Source organism: Phaethon lepturus, unplaced genomic scaffold (assembly GCF_000687285.1).
Source record: "Phaethon lepturus isolate BGI_N335 unplaced genomic scaffold, ASM68728v1 scaffold9813, whole genome shotgun sequence".
Classification (NCBI taxonomy): domain Eukaryota; kingdom Metazoa; phylum Chordata; class Aves; order Phaethontiformes; family Phaethontidae; genus Phaethon; species Phaethon lepturus.
The window spans coordinates 101451-118950 of record NW_010529718.1 but is presented as its reverse complement, the minus strand read 5'-3'; the positions used below and the strand labels follow the sequence as shown (position 1 = coordinate 118950).

Genomic DNA, 17500 nt, shown 5'->3' with positions numbered 1-17500 from the left:
AATTCAGGGGACCTGAATTCATCAGCTCCAAGAACGGCATTTGTTTTGCTGTATGAACGTTTGAAAGGGGAAGGGGAAAGGAACAGCGAACCATACCTGAGATTCATAAAGCTTCTCTTTCCTGTTTGCCACCTCATTCCGGATAATAGTTCCGATATATTCGATGACCATAGTGTGCTTTTCAATGTCTCTAGCAGCATATAAGCCCAGGCCCTACAAAAAATAGGTTGCAATTTAGATTCTGTAATAAATTTACATTTACACTGCATTTCTCACCATGCCCCAAAGCTGTTCCTGCAGAAAATCGTGTGACAGGTAAACTTCCCAGAAAGAATGAAGCAGCAGAGGTAAGTAATTGGTGCCGTGACAGCCCAGATGCAGAACCCAGCTTCACATTAAATTTGTAAGATGCAAGAAAACGTACTTGGCGTCTGTCTAGGTGCGAAAGCTTCTCTTACACCTCTGAGACCTGACTGTGTAAAGATTATAAATTCACTGAAAAATGAAGCAGGCCTTAGTAGAACGGAGAAACCTAATAGGAACGCACAGCACAGTTAAGTCCAACCTAAAATAGATAGAACTGTGTTCATGCACAGCAAAGGTTCATCACAAAGCTTTTGCAGAATAGCCTGTGGAGCAAACCACCAAAGTGACATAAAACAACAAACTTCCTATGACTGCCAACAAGTACTGAGCTCTTTATGCTAGTCTCCTACCACTTTACTCAGCTTGGTCTGAGCGTGTCGTAATTCCACCGCATATTTGTATTTTTAATAAGTTTTACTAAGTTTTTGAGAGATACGCTCACCCCCCTGCCAAAACGTGAAAGAAACTTTTTTCCTAGATGACTAACAGCTGAATTTTTTAAGATATTTACAATAATTAGAAAGAAATCTTACTTAAGATAAATCTATAGAACTGATTTGCCACATAAAAATTGCCAAATTTGAAATGAGACTTGAAGGAATTTTGCAATAGCTTTAGTTGCAATTTTTAATATAAATTTCGTATCACTATTTATACACAAAATATAAGAATATAAAAATTAGATATAAAATAGATACAAATAACCATGTAAGCACATTTTTTTCAAACACATTTCCTAAAATGAGAACTGACCTGAATACGAGAGCGAGCTAGATACACATTGGACTTCCATTCAGTTTTCATTTTGCGGTACTGAGAGGACTTGGAATGGACGAACTGCTTACTGTAAGGCGCGTTCAGTTCCCCCGTAACTGTGCTCTGAAATGACTTCGATGTGCTGGTGCTGTTTAAGGTGTGAGGCCTGTAGGAATTGGGCATGTAACAGGAAAAAATACAAGAAAAACTGAAGATTTCTCTGCAAACAGCCACAAAACCCATTAAAAATTCTTTTAGACATACAGACACTGAAAGCCAGCTAGCATAGACAACAAAGCAATTCCTTTGGTTTGGGCATGCACATACACAGCCAAAGACGACAGGGTTTGTAAGCAGCAGACAAAAGCACAAATAACCCTAAGCAGCCTATAAACCCTGGGCTGTACTATGTGAAATTAAAACAAAATACCTTAACACAAACCTCTTGACATGGGTACTCATTTTAGGCTCGGCACGGGCACAGCCCGTGGGGTTGATAGCGAGAGGGAGTTCCATTAAGGGGTTTCGGCCATAGCGGAAAGTGTAGTTCTCACAGGCCTCAACCCCTGGGAGCTGCGAAAAAGAAAACAGACAAAAAGAAAAAAAAACAAAAAAAATCCAAGTAATTATGTTAATCATGCGTAACAGAATATTTATTTTTCCACATTGCTTCCTGTTCCCCTTCTCATGCGTATATGAGATATCCAACAATTTGGGGTGATTCGGCAAGACCTGGGATGGCGAAGACTCACCGATTCGGCAATCCTGGCCACTGCAGAGACTGTCAAACCAAAGAGGTCTTCACCCTTCAAATAGCCGGGGAACAGCTGGAGCATTTCAGATTCTTTTCTAACAGAAGCAACGGGCTCCAAGATTTTATCCCACACACCTACACAGCCATATGGGGAAGAATTACAGCGATCAAAAAAATAAAAGTCTATTGTACTGGTTTTAAAACGAATGTCTGAGAGTATCAGGAACCAGAACCCAATACTGAAAAAGCGTTTTGTCACTGATTGCATACACAAACAGGCCAGCGTTTACAACTCAAAGCAGAGAATCACTTGGCTAGTTGTCCTGAACAAAGCCCAAACAAGCATGACATTCTACCGCGCCCTTGATTCTTGGGCGTGAAACGTTTTAAGTATTCACAGCGTGGAAACTTTCACTCCTCTGACAACAACACAGATTCTCCGGAGAACACCTGCACACGGTAGAATTTTCTGAAAATAAACTATAGATTCTATCTCCATTGATTGATTATGTTCAGCTCTCAGGTGTGTGTGTCCAATGCCCCGGGCAGTGGTTTGGCCGGGCAGAGCGAGGTTGAGTGTACCAGCACCAGCAGCATGAAGGGGCTACGACCCAGAGCATTACAGGCCACGTGCTCATTCACGTGCCAGGTTCCTAAGACCTGTCCCACACGTTTACAGTCTAATGTATTGTTCCTCACCCCACCAGAGACAACATTTCCTGCCCTGAGAACGATGTGGTCGACTCCACTGTCTTTTTATTGCTTGCAAACTTCAGCATGATGTCAAGATAACTGAGGAACGATACCATATTTTAACAAATTCACTTTTCATGAAAGGAAACCTACGCTGATGTTCCTACTGTTTTAATTCATTCTCAATAATCAATCTTGGGTCTCCTCTGAGAAGTTGTAACAAGTCTTCTTATTTGCAGCTTACACAATTTCTTCGAAGGTATCCTCAGTCTTCAGAGCACGATACTAAGAATGGGCCCTGGAAGCTCACTCTAAGCATTACATTAGAACAGCATCTGCAACATTTATTTGAAACATTTATAGCAAACCCACAAAAGCCATGATCTTAGCTCACAAAATTTACCTTTTGGTGTTGTGTCAGTAAGGACCAGATCTTCATGGCCTTGCTCCACAACCTTGATGACAAATAACGGAAGCCCGTCCTTCTCCTCAATCGAACAGAGATAGCGACAGCGTCTGTTTGCGTATCTCATGCTCCAGTACAAGCGGCTGGCCTCATAACCCACGGGGAAGAGTGCTTTTGAGGAGTGGAAGGCCTGCATCTGCTGTGGCAGCAGCTGACCGACAGCATGGAAAATCAGGCTTCCCACACGGAAAGTGTGGTCACGTTCTCCTCGCTGAACGATGCTAGCGATCTGCCGCACTTCATCACGCTGAACGTAGACCCTCCTGAAGACTGCAAAGTAACTAAGTTCTTGCTCATGAGTTCCCTTTGGTTTGTGCATGGGGCAAAGCATGGTCTTGTCTTTAAAAAACATGCATTGTGCTTTAATGGCACAGGTAAAGTGATAAATATTGGTGCACCTTAACCTGTGGCAACCGCTGGTGGCACCCATTTTATGACAAAACATGCATTTCATTTGCAAGCCTCTTCGCAGTGCTAGTTCCACGTTTATTAAGGCACCAGCTTGTGTCTCGTAGACTTCTGTAGACCAAAGAGCACAGTTCAAATGGACCCAAAGGTCTAAATCCAGGTTAAGAAGCCTTGCTGGCCCATCAGTTAATCCATCACCTTCCTCGTGACAGAAGCAACATTTCCTATAGTCTTTAGGCACAGGATCTGGTTTAAGGGTTGTGCCCAGTTTTTTAAGAAATTCATCTATTTCTTCTTCACAAGGAGGTTTGAATGATCCTTTAGGAATCACAATCTGAATGCTCCACTTTTTCCATTTCATTCCTTTCCATTTCTTACTTGGAGGCCGACAGTCATCAAGACTACTGTGTATTGCTTTTAACCTAGGTTTTAGTTTCACCGTTACCTTAAGCTCATCTGGTTTTGCCTCTACCTTGGCTGCTTCAAATGCAGGGGGGAACATGATGGGGGGTGATGATGGTGGAGAAACTTTTTCCTGCAACTGAGGCAGACAGTGGACGTCCAAAGTGGAGATGTTGTTGCTGTACTGATGGAATGTTTTAGGCTGCCTCTCCTTCATCGGTGACTGTGGCAAAGATGGAACTGATTCCTGTTAAATCAATAGAAAACTCTTAAGAAAAGAATCCCAAACCACTAACCATTAAATGTCTCTTGAAAACACTTTCAGGTCAGAACTGAAGAGGCTACTCAGAAAATCATGAGAAAAAGATGGAAATTGCCCTGACCCTGAAATTACCCAGTGTTATCATGGCTTATGCCAGGGTACAGAGCAAAAACGTTCTCCAGTCAATTTAGATTGTGGTCCCCTTTAATACAGAAGAGGAAACACAAATAATCATTTGTCCAGGTTTTGAATAAAAAACTAATCAATTGCCCTAGATGAGCTGACAGATCTACTACTTAGGTGTTTTTAGAAGTTTTGTTACAACACAAAATAACCTTAAAATTTTTGGTCACAGATTTAATTTAAAGAGTAAGAATCTTGTTCTTTGGTAGAAGGGGAAGATTCGGAATTAATGCCACATAGTTTTCCTGGAAACAAGTGAGGAGGAAATTCCTGCAAGCCTCCAAATTAGTCATACACCTTGAGGACTTAACTATTCAGTCACTGTAAACAAGAATTAAACCTGCAGAGATTTGTTCTAAAAAAAAAAAAAAAAAAAGAGAGAAAACAAGAACAACAAAGGAAGTTTAGATTAAAAAGTGCTTAATGTGGTTTGTATGATTAATCTTGAAAGAGTAAATGAAAGGATCAAGAGGCTGAACATGACATTTAATTAACTTAATTATGTACATGCTGATGCACTTGTGCAGAAATGTTACCCTGTCTAAATACTAGTGAAAATGAGCTACATGGGACGCTAAAAGGATGTGGATGTAAACACATTTATCTTCTCCTCCAGGTTTGGGGATTTTTTTAATTTCTTCTAAAAAAATAAGTAGGGTGCATTTGAAGGAAGGCTGCATATTCTACAGTAAATATAGGACTATGAGAAAACATTAAGTATGGTAATGCTTAAGGTAATGCTTAAAGCACGTGGCCCATTCTGTCCTCTGGTTTATGGAAAAAAAGGTACAATTGAACTAGAAAAAGTAGAAACCAAGGCTAGTTAAAAGAAGTACTCAAAAAATGTTATCTAGGAGAAAATAAACTTATCAGGGCCATTCAGCCTTGAATGAAGACTATTCCATTTTAATGATTAAATGAACAGAGATAAATTTACATTTATTTTACATTACTTTGAAAGTGAATGAACCTGGACACAGCAAGAAAAAATGCCCTATGCAGAAGAGCTGAGTTTCTCTAAGGTGTCATATACTCCTCGCAGTGTAGAGAACTACACTGTATTATTGGGGACCACCTGAGAAAAATCCCTGGCCTAATTCCACTTTCAATTGAACAAGTTTCTTAAAACATCTTTCTCCAATAATTACTACCTCTTTTGCTCGTCGCTGTCAGTTAGCAGGCTCTTTAATAATGTTTTGGTAATCAGTGCTTTAAAATGGTAACTTTGCCCAAATAAAGTAATGGAATAAGATTATTTTACAGTTACATTGAACAAATAAAAGCCTTTTTGCAAATGTGCTGCTCAGTTACTATTTGCACAGTTGTAAATTTTTTTACTGTATAAGCCAAACCACAGTGCAGAAAATAGCCCTTAAAAGATGTATCTATGGTTTCATACAATGCTCAGAGAAGTTACGTGACTACTTTTTTGAGACTGCATCTTCAAAGCCTGTGAGGACAGCAAAAGGTGGCTACTGGTCTGCCACACATCTCCATCTGACAGAGCGTTCTGCAAGTATGAATTTTTCTTCATGCTGCTGGTTCAGAATCTCGGCATCCCAATATAGAACAATTCATTTATAAATGTTTAAAACAAAGTGCAAACTCCCACCTCTCCCCAACATTGCTGTTCTTCAAAAAACAGCCGCAATAATTTCTGTTCACAAGGGTCTATCAGCGTTTGATACTTACTTTGTTCTCTGAGTTTTTTGCTTGCACAGCTGCTGAATAAAGAACAAAGCAGTTGTTGCTACAGAATACAATGTCCTTCATTTTATCAGAGCCTTCTTGGGAATCCTGGGAATCAAACACAAAAGATTATCAGAAGGGCATTTTAATACCGTTCTTCACATAATAAGTGTAATGAAACAAGTCTTCCAATCTGGCTAGAAACTCTTTATTTGTAGAACATTTGTGAAATAATGAGTGATGCTGTGATATAAATACTTGATTATTTGACAGATCTAACATTACCACCACCTACAACCTTGTTCTTCAGCATTTCTTGCCTTTACCAGAAGTTTAACAATCAAAATAAAGCATTCCATACCATGCACCCATCTGCTCCACAGGCACACTTGCAAAGTAAAATCCATTTTCTTTTTATCTTTAGATGGCAAAAGAACCTCTCATTTCAGCCTAATCAAAGACAGATCATACCGTTTTATCTACTAATCCATCTGCAAAACTTTACTGGGAATTCAGTCCTTTTCTGACTACATGAACACGTTACTTTTGTATATAAATTTTGACTATACACCTTTGTCACATAATTATCTCAATCTCATTCAAAAAGCAATGGTACTTTTTGAATGAATGACAATTCCTAGTGCAAATACAAGAGACTAAGACTGAAATTTGATTCCTGCTCAAAAAGAGTGCAAGTATTCTTGCTCTTACAGTACTTCCTGACACGGCAATATGGCACTGCCTTACAAATTAGCTCTTTTTGAATTAAGATCCCTGAAGTGCTCATGGCAGGAAGTTAGTACCAGAATTTAGGAAGCTGTCATATATGGGACCTATTTTATGAAATGTACTGAAATTCATTTGATGTAAGTAACAACTTTGACGTTTCTTATGTGTACTACAAATGTGCTTGAATGTCCCATCCTGAATTAGAATACAAAGAAACTTGGAAGTGGTATCAGTCAGCATGACCGGTGGTAGCCTCTGTTGCCTTCGTTTGCTCATTGACCATTACATGCAAGAAACTACGCTTCCACTGCAGTACCTGTTTAAGGAAAGGCAGGTCTTTGAAGGATTTCCGCACACCACTACCAAGAACCACGACTTTGCAATGAGAGCACCATCGAGGTCTCAATGCTGAACCTTCTGCAATATTTTGACTGTGATCCTTGTAGCCAGCTATACCTGGAAAATAGGTAAGTTTGTAAGAAGCTGTATCAGATTAAACCAAATCTATGCAAAGTCACAGTATTCTTCAGTGGTCTAGAATCCTCCTGGATAGGTCATGGAAGGCAAGCTTTAACGTATGTCCTCACGGGGAAATTGTTTAATTGACACCAAAAACCAACTGTGCAAACAACAGGCAAAAATACATTCTTGTATAAGACATTAATAACTAAACCAACATAGGAATACACGCTTAAACAATTGTGTAAAATTTTCTAGTACAGAAACAACTGTTCTGAATGACAGATTTAAAATCAGACTGGAAAAACCCTAATAATGTTGGGAACTATTGGAAGAAATACCTCACTGACAGTGATGTAGATAACATCACGGAAATTAAGAGGTGGATCAGACCTATTAAGTTATGGTTCACACGAGGAGCAGGTTCACATGTACTGACCACATAAGAGGAGAAAAGAACAAGAATCAATTATTTAATTCTAGAGCATAAATTTATGAGGCTGAAAAGCCTTAATATTGACTCATGTTAAAATTTTGGTACTGAAAACTTAAAACAATTAACGCCCACTCACCATTGCCGTTTGCAGGAAATGGCACATTAGGTTGCTTCAGTCCATAAGACCCTACGATCCTGGCAGGTCCCACAGATCCTGCCTGAGGACCCTGAAGTAATAAGTGCTGCCTGTACTCCATAGATGGGTTCACTCTGTGACTGTTGGCCGTTGCCATGGAGGATGGGACGTCTGGAGCGTTACTAACCTCGTAACTGTTGGGAATTCTGACATGGAGCAAGTTGGAGAATGCCGCTACAACGCTACTGATGTTCTAAAAACAATAATGAAAACATACCTTTGTTTTCATCAGACAGGCAGTAATATAGCAAGAATATAAATTATTAGAAGATTACAACAGCTGCTTTGTTATACTATGCTAGAACCCCTTCAGATTCACCATATATAAAAAATACTAACTGCTGTTGTATTTATGTATGTAACACAAGCTTATTTCTTTTACCTCAGCAGCTGTGGGATGTAAAGTAATTGCTACAGATATAAGGCCAGATTTAGGACCATTCTGGGATGGCCCAAGCTGAGAGGCAAAGAAGCCAGAACCAGGTAATGCTCCTGAACCAGGTTCTGATTTGATATAACTCCTTTTGGCTTCTGAACCTGAAAATAAAAACAAAATACACCAGGTTAATCCTACATGATATGAATGCAAAAGAAAAAAAAAGCCGAGTTCTAGTTGTTTGCTCTGCTGCAGTCTCACCTTTTCCAGTACTGCTGGGTAGGATGGGAATGATGGGAGATGGTACAGGTTCTGGGTTCTCCTCCTTTACGACTGACAAGTCTGGATACCTACTTATTTCCATTCCCACCACACTTTCAGGAGAGGAAGAAGGAACAAAGCTGTCAGGAGTATCCCTGTCCTCACAGTGATCTTGAACCCTGGAACAAAACCCAAAAAAACTGTTTTGGAAAACTTCTGGAAATGGTCTAAAAACCTTTGGTAAGCCAAAGTTACAAATCATGACAGGGAGCCATCATTAACTAGCTTATTGCTAGCAGTCACAGAACGCAGTTATGTGGTAGGCCATTACTTCTAAGTATCTCATACTCTATTGCACACGGTGGTTTCTTGGGAAAGATGCATAAAGGAAAAACAGAGGCACTAACAAAGCCCAGGCTCCATCACAGAACCGTCTGTTCCCCATGGCTCCATCTACTTGTGTAAAAAATTAGTATTTAATATTTAAACTTTCTGATTTAAGTGTATTCACCAGTCCATCCCTCCTCATCCATGCACAGGCTTCAGTGCTTCAAAGCCACCCAACCTTTGGTTAGGCAAGTGAAAGGGAGACAAAAAGGAAGATGTTTTCAGGAAGACTCATGTTCTAGCAAGCATTTCTCACACAGTAACGGAAACTGAGTAGAGCTGGGGAATTTTCACAGTGACTCTTGCACAGTACTACTGACTGGTGCAGCAGTCATGTACTGTCATGGTACAAAAGTACCAAGCTGCCCCAGGAAAAATATAAATTTATACAGTTTTCTTTCACTTTTAGTAGCGCAAGGTAATGAATTCTTAACAACTTAAGAGTAGAGTCCAGCAGTGGCAGAAGTCACCTGTTTCACTACACTGTTCTCTCCAGGTGGAATGCTAAGAGTTAACTAGGACAAACGATCCCATTACATTCTCTGCACTGTGTGGCTGTGCACAACGGATTTCATTTCTTCACACCTTCACAGTCTCATCTCCTACTGAAAGATCACAGAATCTGCTCTAAATATGTCTTTGAAGATATCAGGGAAAACCTACCTTAACTCCTCCTGATTGTTGTGAGGTGGTGTTGGAAGCGAAGCAGGAACATCCACAGTTTTAGGGCCCTGAGCCATTGCTCTTGCTAATAAATCATCTTGTGGTCTGAAAGGCAACTGGAACTGCTTTGGTCCCAGAGCTTTGGTAACTGGAAACAGAAATGCACAGCACAATGAGACATCTGTACAGCACTTCCATTGATATACATTCTCTGTTAGCCAGGTATTGGTGGCTCCCTGATACAACCAAGACATTGCAGCAGATGGTAACACCACTCTCATCCACTTGTAGCTCAGAAATCTTTCATCGTTCATGATTAATTGCTGTATTTACAAAAACCTGCAAATTTTGAGCAAAAGGGCTCAAAAGGCTTTTGAGTGTGCTTTCTGCCAGTATGAGAGGATTTCTGTTTTACTTTAAAAAAAAAAAAATCAACAACTTGGTAACAACAAAGGAAAAGGGGTTAGAAAAAGGATTTTACTCACTGAGCAGTCCTTATGAAAAGACAGTATAAAGTTTCATTCAATACAAAGTAATATTGACCAATTTACAAGCATCAGAAAATACACAATGACTACTGCTGAGGATACATTTCAGGGAGACTGCTTTTGAGCTCACTCAACTAACTGGTTATGTCCATTTGTACTGGACATAAAAAAAATGATCTTAAGGTTTTCTTTTTCATTCCTCAAGAGTGCTTCCAGCTCTCAACATTTTCAAAAGGGAAAGGGAAAAGGCTATCATTTGACATTATACTGGTGTAAAACAAAGCTGGATAATAATGATTACAACCTTAAAAATTACAACCATAAAAGATGACTATAGCAACTGAAAAGCATCCCAATTATCTATTTTGCAATTTGCTACAAACTTAACTCATTTATTATGAAAGCAATATGTATTAGTCTTACCATCATGACCTCCTAACATACCAGCCTTGCCAGCAAGTTCCTCAGTGGTTGCGAAGCCATTTACCAACTTCTGGCACGCCACTGGAGGTGGTGTGGGTGGAAGAGAGGCTGGGGGTGTTGGAGGATTGCTCAGATTATTCTGCTGCATGAGATTAAAGAACCATAAATCAGCCATGGAACACAAAGGAAAAACTTGCCTTGCTCTACAACTACACAATGTAACGCACTGACATATTCTTACACCCAGAGGTAGCACTGATAAGCAGCGATAATTAATTCTCAAGTATGTGACCAACTTGAAGTGTTGCTCTCTTCTCTCAAGTAAAAAGTAACAGGACAAGAAGAAACGGCCTCAGTTGCACCAGGGGAGGTTTAGATTGGATATTAGGAAAAATTTCTTTACCAAAAGGGTTGTCAAGCATTGGAACCGGCTGCCCAGGGAAGTGACTGAGTCACCATCCCTGGAGGTATTTAAAAGTCGTGTAGATGTGGTGCTTACGGACATGGTTAAGTGGTGGAGTTGGCAGTGCTACATTAATGGTTGGACTAGATGATCTTAAAGGCCTTTTCCAACCTAAATGATTCTACGAACATTTCTATGAAACACATAAAAGTATCTACTGTAAAAGACACAATGCTTTGCTTTTATCAATGATATTACCAGAGAAACAGTTTACATGAAGAGTACACAACACTGAAAGAAGATATAGCTAGATTATTTACAGAAAAGCACGAAGAGCATTTTTAGGAATGGTTTGGGAGTCCCAAAAAGTTCCTACAGTTTAAGCAAAGGTCTGAACTTAAGATTGAGAGAGCTATTCGAGCTATTCCACAGTGACTTTCCGTCACCATAAACAAGTCAGCTTACCCAATTTTTGCTAAAAGGGGAGCTACTTCACATTTAGCACAGGATGAGCTTTCACTGAAGCAGTTACCATGGGGATGCAGATACTCTGCAAGTTGACACTCTGGGCTGTTTCTCACTAGCTTACTTAACTGCCCATATTTTAAACGAAAACGAAATAAGAACTTCAGTATCTGTTCTTGTTGTGGTCATGCCTACAAAGCTAATACTTACTATTCAGTTCTGACCACACAACTGTTTCTGTTAGGTCACATTTTCATCTTACATGCCATGTAAGGCTGGAGTAAACACTACTGTTATTAAATAAGTTGCTGAAGTTTTATACTAGGGTAGTCAAGCAGCAAATTTGTTTCTGTCTGTTCGCTATCTTGCTGCTCTCCCAATACTGCCACTCTGATCTCCGAGACCGAATTTTCAATTCTGTGGGTTATTAGCTTGGCGACAAACAGTCTACTTTGTTCAGAGTTCTCAGGTTCTTAGTTAGGGCTGAGTGGACAAATGAGCAAACTGTATTTCCCATTTAATTCACATCAAGAAATGCTTTAATGCTTTCAATGACTTTGCAAAGCACTGAGAATTCAGCCTTTTCTGCGCCATAAAACTCTAATTACAATTTTCACTATTTAGCATCCATTTGTAAAAGGCATATTTGTAGTTTTTAATCAGTTTACAACACACTTTCTAGAATTGACTTCCACTTTCACAGAGTAAAACCATGGTGAATATATCACCACTGCACCATCTATCTAGTCTAGCAACAGAAAATTATTTTTCTTCCGGTTGCATAAAAGCCAGGAACTCTAGGCAACTAGCAGTAATAACATCATGAATTTCTTTTCCCACAGAAAGCACACAGTGGAAATCCAGATTAAAAGCGCACCTTGTAAATGAGCTGGGAGTAGTAATCTGAAGCCCCATCAAGAGTAGCACTACCAAAACTTCCTACAAGTCGATTTCCACCATTTAGCTGGCCACTGCCATAGGGAAGAAAGTGTGCAAAGCTCACTCCAATTATTGGTTCCATCAAAGGCAGAAGAGAAAGCTGCTATATTAAAAGAAAAAAAGTCAGAAATTAATTTAACTATAACATAGAAGCATTGCAGATCTCCGAACATCAATAGAGTGGTTTCTAATTTAGGAGAACAATCGGGATCTAGCCACTATCAGAAAACTGTGTCAGACACAGGCCCCTCTGTTACGGAAGGTGGTCGGTCCCCTGTCCATCAGAGCTGCAGCTCCAGGCTCCCTGGCAGTTCAGACACAGAAGCTGCCAGAGCCAACGGGAACTCCATGGCTTTGAGACTACCAAATGCCTGCCACATCAGTAGATCTTCCAAATTGAAATAAAACAAAAACTTTAAATTTCCTGGTTTTAGGGAAGTTTTCATTTTCTACACCCTGTGCTCAAAATTCAACTTAATGATCAAACTTCATCTCCATCATGAGAAGTCCACTCTTTCAGATGTCTTCTTGATGACCTACCCAGCATCTCTATACCTACCTGTTTTAACTGGATGAATGTATCAGCGTTAGGGTAAATAGCTTGCTTTTCCTCTTCCTCTTTTTTTCTTTTTTTGGACCGAGGAGCTGCCTTCTCCCCCGTCCTCTGAGTTCGCTTATTTCTCTGTTTCTTGGTTTCAGGTCCTACATCTGTTCTTTGAAGCTGGCTGTTACTACACCCAAATGCACCTTGCATCTGGTTTCCTGCACTTTGCTGGTATAAAAAAAGAAAGTGAAGCAGAATTTTTGACATTTTAATATACAGTTCGTTCAAATTTACTGCACAACAGTCTAAAGAACACACACAAGTCTAAACCTCAGCGATAACAAACATTTATGATTTACTTTGCTGCCTCAACTGTAACTGCCATGTACTCTCCCTATGCACTATGACTCATCATTAACAGCACTGACATCTGAAAACAGCATTAAAAACCCACAGACCCCGAACATTTTCTTTTGAATATCCCCTACAATAAAGTTACGTGTGCATACAACCTTAGGAGATGTTCACAAGGGCATAATGAAAGGCAGACTTGGTTACAGAAAAAAGGCATGTAAGTTAATATAATACAAATGTATTTTGAGGTTAGACACAAAAACGGCACTGTGAAACACTTCTGGACTGTACCATTTGCTTAAATACTTTCAGTATGAATTTGAAAGCCAATTATGATTTGCAAAATTTTGCAAAGCAAAATTCTGATTGCAAAAGCAATCAGAATGGGACTCGGTAAACGCAACAGATAGTGGCAAGCCCAAAGAAAGTCAAATTTCTTTCTACCAATTCTTATTTTAAACAGCTCTATACAACCTCTGCCGCAAGTACTCTCACCACTATTCCTGTCTGTATGTTTTAACCATGGATCTTTAACACTTATCCAAGTTACCTGCTGCTCACAATTACCTTTATTTTTATCAGTCTTTATTAATTTTGAATGTGCTTAAATTTTGTTTCAAGGATGTATTTAGAGTTTAGGCAGTCATAAAATGAAACTGAGTAGAGACTGAAGATTACAATAAAATGACCGACAAACCTGAATGTATCCTACCTCCACAGAAAGCAATTTTCTTAAGGTCTGTTTTTAAGAGACTTATAAATTATTAAATCATATAATGCTACTAATATAAAGAATTAATGCTCCCTTCCATTACAGTAAAATTAATTAGAGAAATATTCTGTAACACAGAAAATCCAGCAATTTTAGGAGATTTAACAATTTCACATTTTGGATGAAAATGCTAGAGCACAGTCTCTACTAAAATTAGAGACAATATATGATTTTCACAGGCAAAAAATGAGCATGGACTTAGTTCATTCATAGAACACTCCAAATGGTGCAGCTGAAGGGGTGTGAAGCCCAGCCCTGTACCTCTGCAAAGGTGCCCAGGTCATTCTATACATGACTAAGGTGGAAGTGGAGCCACAGAAGAAAGCAGCACACAGACATACCGAATACTGTTCACAAACATACTAGTAGGTCATTAAGAGTCATACTGTAAAATCTTGCCTTAATCTCGGTAAATACTAGGATGTGGCATTTTTAAAGATGATTATCTACAGAAAAATATTTTTTTTCATTTCGGTAATTTCTGAATACACTGATCTTCGAAGTCATGTTAAAACTTGCTCTTTTTGTAACACACATGATTTACTCATGGCGAAAAGGCAGGAAGGGAGGTAACAATTCCTTAAAGCTGTTTATTCCACCCTTGTGTAGGTAGATTATCTCCCCACCTTTTCACAAATTCCCACAGTAAAGACACAAACTAGGCTCACTGACAAAACCAGTAACAGGCTCACCATTCCTTCATCTGGATTCTGCTTCTCTGTTAACTTCTTATCCCCAGAAGCCTCCTCTTCTGTTCGGCCACTGTTCTCCGATTTCTGATTTAGAAGAGATGAGGACTTCTTATTTTTAAGCAGGTGTTTCAGCAATTCATTCCCTGACTCCCCTTTTGCTGCTGGAACACTAGCTGGTTGTGCTGGACTCTGAGCTGAAGAGGCAGGCTGCGATGTGACCTTATCTTCTTCCACCTTAATACTGCTTGGATTTTCTGGTTTAGGCTCAGCTTGACCTGAGCATTGATCAGTTTCTGCTTTTTCTAGTTTAACTTCTTGAATGCTGGTAGGTGTATCTGTTTTAGCCTTTTCAGTCTCTGTATTTACACTTGGCTGTTTCTGTGGCAGACTGCTGTTGGGGAGGTTACATTCCAGCTCTGGAGAAGTTTGGCTCTCTCCTGCATTTGATGTTGATGGGCCCATTAACTCCACTGACTCTTGTTCATCTTGATGACGTGAAAGTTCGTTGGGTGTGTTAACTGTGGGGGTGGAGGTAGAATCAGAAACGGTTGGAGTTGATGGTGCAGTTATATCTGAGTGTGGAGTTGACGGGGCTTTTATTGATTCGGCATCATCGTCCTTTTTCTTTTTTCGTGTCCTTTTCTTTTTTCCTTTCTCTTCTGGGATTATGTCAGAATACAGCTGTATGAGAGACTGGCTTGACCCAGGGAAGTTTGTTGCCTGGGGCATGCTAGTGTCCGAACCACATGGGGCACCACTACTGAGTACTGCAGATGAAGGTACAGCAGAAGCAAATGGAGGCCTGACCTGGTTCTGCGTAAAGGTGGCCCCAGGGAGATTCCCGTGAGTTTGTTTTACATTATGGAAATTAGGGGCTCCACCTGGAACAGCAGATGCATCAGGTCCAAAAGCTGTAGGTCCCACTGGCCTTCGCTCACTGCTTTGCATAAAATTTGCAGCAGGAGGCGAGGTCACAGGACCTTGTTGCAGAATTTGCCCCATTTGTTGCTGTTGATGCTGTGGAGACTGCTGAAGAGGTCGCGGAGTTTGTATGAAATCACAAGGTAGATCAGAATTAAAGAAAGGTATCTGAGATAAGGGTGTTTTGTTATTTAGTTCAGACCCTAACATACCATGCTGTTCCAGTTCCATTCTCTGCTGTAAAGCCCTCTGTCGATCCACCTCCTGCATAAGCTGAATGCGTTGCCGTTCCTGCTGCTCTCGTAAACGCTCCTTTCTTTCCCGCTCTTGAAAACTTTCACTAAAAGGGTTATTGTCCTCAAACTCCACCCTCGGTGGTGGCCCTGACTGTGCAGTCGCATTTGTACCAGGCACAGGAGCTGGTGTACCAGAAGTAATTGGCAATGGTGTCATTGGAGGCTGCATCCTTGCTGGATTCATGGAAATATGACTTGCAGGGGCATTTGCAGATTGCCATCCAGATAAATTTGGCATTCTGGTTGGGTTGGATTGCCCAGGGATTACCACTGTATGTTGCTGATGCTGGAGCTGTTGTGCCACCATGGGGAAGTTTTGCTGATTCATGGCTGGTGATGTTCCTCCTGGAACCATTGGTGGTTGAGCCTGGACGCTGGGCATTACAGCATGGGGTGCCATTCCACACTGCTGCTGCTGCTGCTGCTGCTTGATTCGATATTCCTCAATTAGTTCTGCATGCTCTTTCTGCTGCTTTCGAATCTAAAAATTAAAAAAGTCATTATTCATCTCTGACATGTACTGACTATGTAAGTAGCATAAAACACGTAACTCACCATTAAAATTTCAGTAGACAACGAACCTCAGGCAAAAATAGCATTTCTGCACAGTCTATTTTCTCCATTTTTAAGGCTAAAAAGCCATTATTTCATTAGAAATACTATCATCACAAAATTTTAGAAAAAATAACAGCGCCTCAAAGTTCTAATTACAGACCAAGTCTGCACTGTGCTAGGCAATATACAAACCTAAACCAAAAGTGATCCTTGTCCTATCATTCATGCAAAGGGTAACAATAGCTGGGCACAGACAGGAAAAAAGGAAACAGAGAGATGGATGATCTTCACACATCAGCAAAAATTTTTAAAAGATGTAACTGAAAAGTTCGCAGGCAAACAGCAAGGTAAATTCCCATTTATTCACAGGCAGATCCTCAAACATCACACAGGAGATGAAAATGCCAACTGCAGCTTGAAATTGTGAATTTTAGAATGAAAATAAAGTCAACTTGGACACTAAGTTAAGCCTAGTAGTTTATTTTTAAAGCAAGCACGAGAAACCAATGGAAGGATACGACAGTGTCAAGTGGACAAGAGCGAGCATTTCAGAAACACAACAGATACCTAACTACACAGCTCCCTAAAAAAATAAAAGGACTTGTAATCCAACGGTTAATAATACATACGTTATGGAAAATCTCTCTCTCACATCTATTCATTAGATTATGGCTTCCACAACTTCCATCTGCTGTCTGTACTGATAGAAAAACTCCAGAACAGAATTTAAAATGTTTGATAGCACCCTACTTTATCCGGAGCAAGGGACAAGCCAGAAAGCAGAGGATAACAGAGATATTACAGGACACACTCCAGAATGCAGGACAGATGCACCCAAAAAGCTATTTACACAGTAATCTCAGGTCCAAGATGATTTATGAGCTCTGCCTTGGCACTGACACCACAAGATAAACAGTGCCACTGCATAAAGCCACCAATTGGATCGATCTGCATTGCACAGTCCAGTGCTCCAGGACTTCTCCGTAGGTGTACGGCACTAAACCAGCATAGGCTCTGTGTGCCTATACCATGAGGCATCCAAACCACACGCCCTCCCAGGATCTGCAGTGGCGGAGCAGCCACGTGACTGTACTTGGAATTAGTTGAGATCTCAAAGGACCAGCACTGACTACACCCAGCTGGACATGAGCCGACCTGCGCA

General features: G+C 40.2%; 1 protein-coding gene across 1 annotated transcript in view; it reads right to left on the bottom strand.

Moving 5' to 3' along the window:
• The window catches only part of KMT2C (lysine (K)-specific methyltransferase 2C), a 120116-nt gene that overhangs the window by 3277 nt on the left and 99339 nt on the right, over positions 1 to 17500 (bottom strand). The window contains exons 38-51 of the mRNA XM_010284031.1: positions 14567 to 16264; positions 12764 to 12976; positions 10398 to 10539; positions 9487 to 9634; positions 8437 to 8615; positions 8182 to 8336; positions 7740 to 7992; positions 7025 to 7164; positions 5983 to 6087; positions 2973 to 4092; positions 1875 to 2011; positions 1553 to 1695; positions 1120 to 1288; positions 97 to 213 (exon numbers count right to left, since the gene is read on the bottom strand). Of these exons, the coding sequence (XP_010282333.1) occupies positions 97 to 213; positions 1120 to 1288; positions 1553 to 1695; positions 1875 to 2011; positions 2973 to 4092; positions 5983 to 6087; positions 7025 to 7164; positions 7740 to 7992; positions 8182 to 8336; positions 8437 to 8615; positions 9487 to 9634; positions 10398 to 10539; positions 12764 to 12976; positions 14567 to 16264 (4719 nt within the window). The remainder of the gene's footprint in view (positions 1 to 96; positions 214 to 1119; positions 1289 to 1552; positions 1696 to 1874; positions 2012 to 2972; positions 4093 to 5982; positions 6088 to 7024; positions 7165 to 7739; positions 7993 to 8181; positions 8337 to 8436; positions 8616 to 9486; positions 9635 to 10397; positions 10540 to 12763; positions 12977 to 14566; positions 16265 to 17500) is intronic.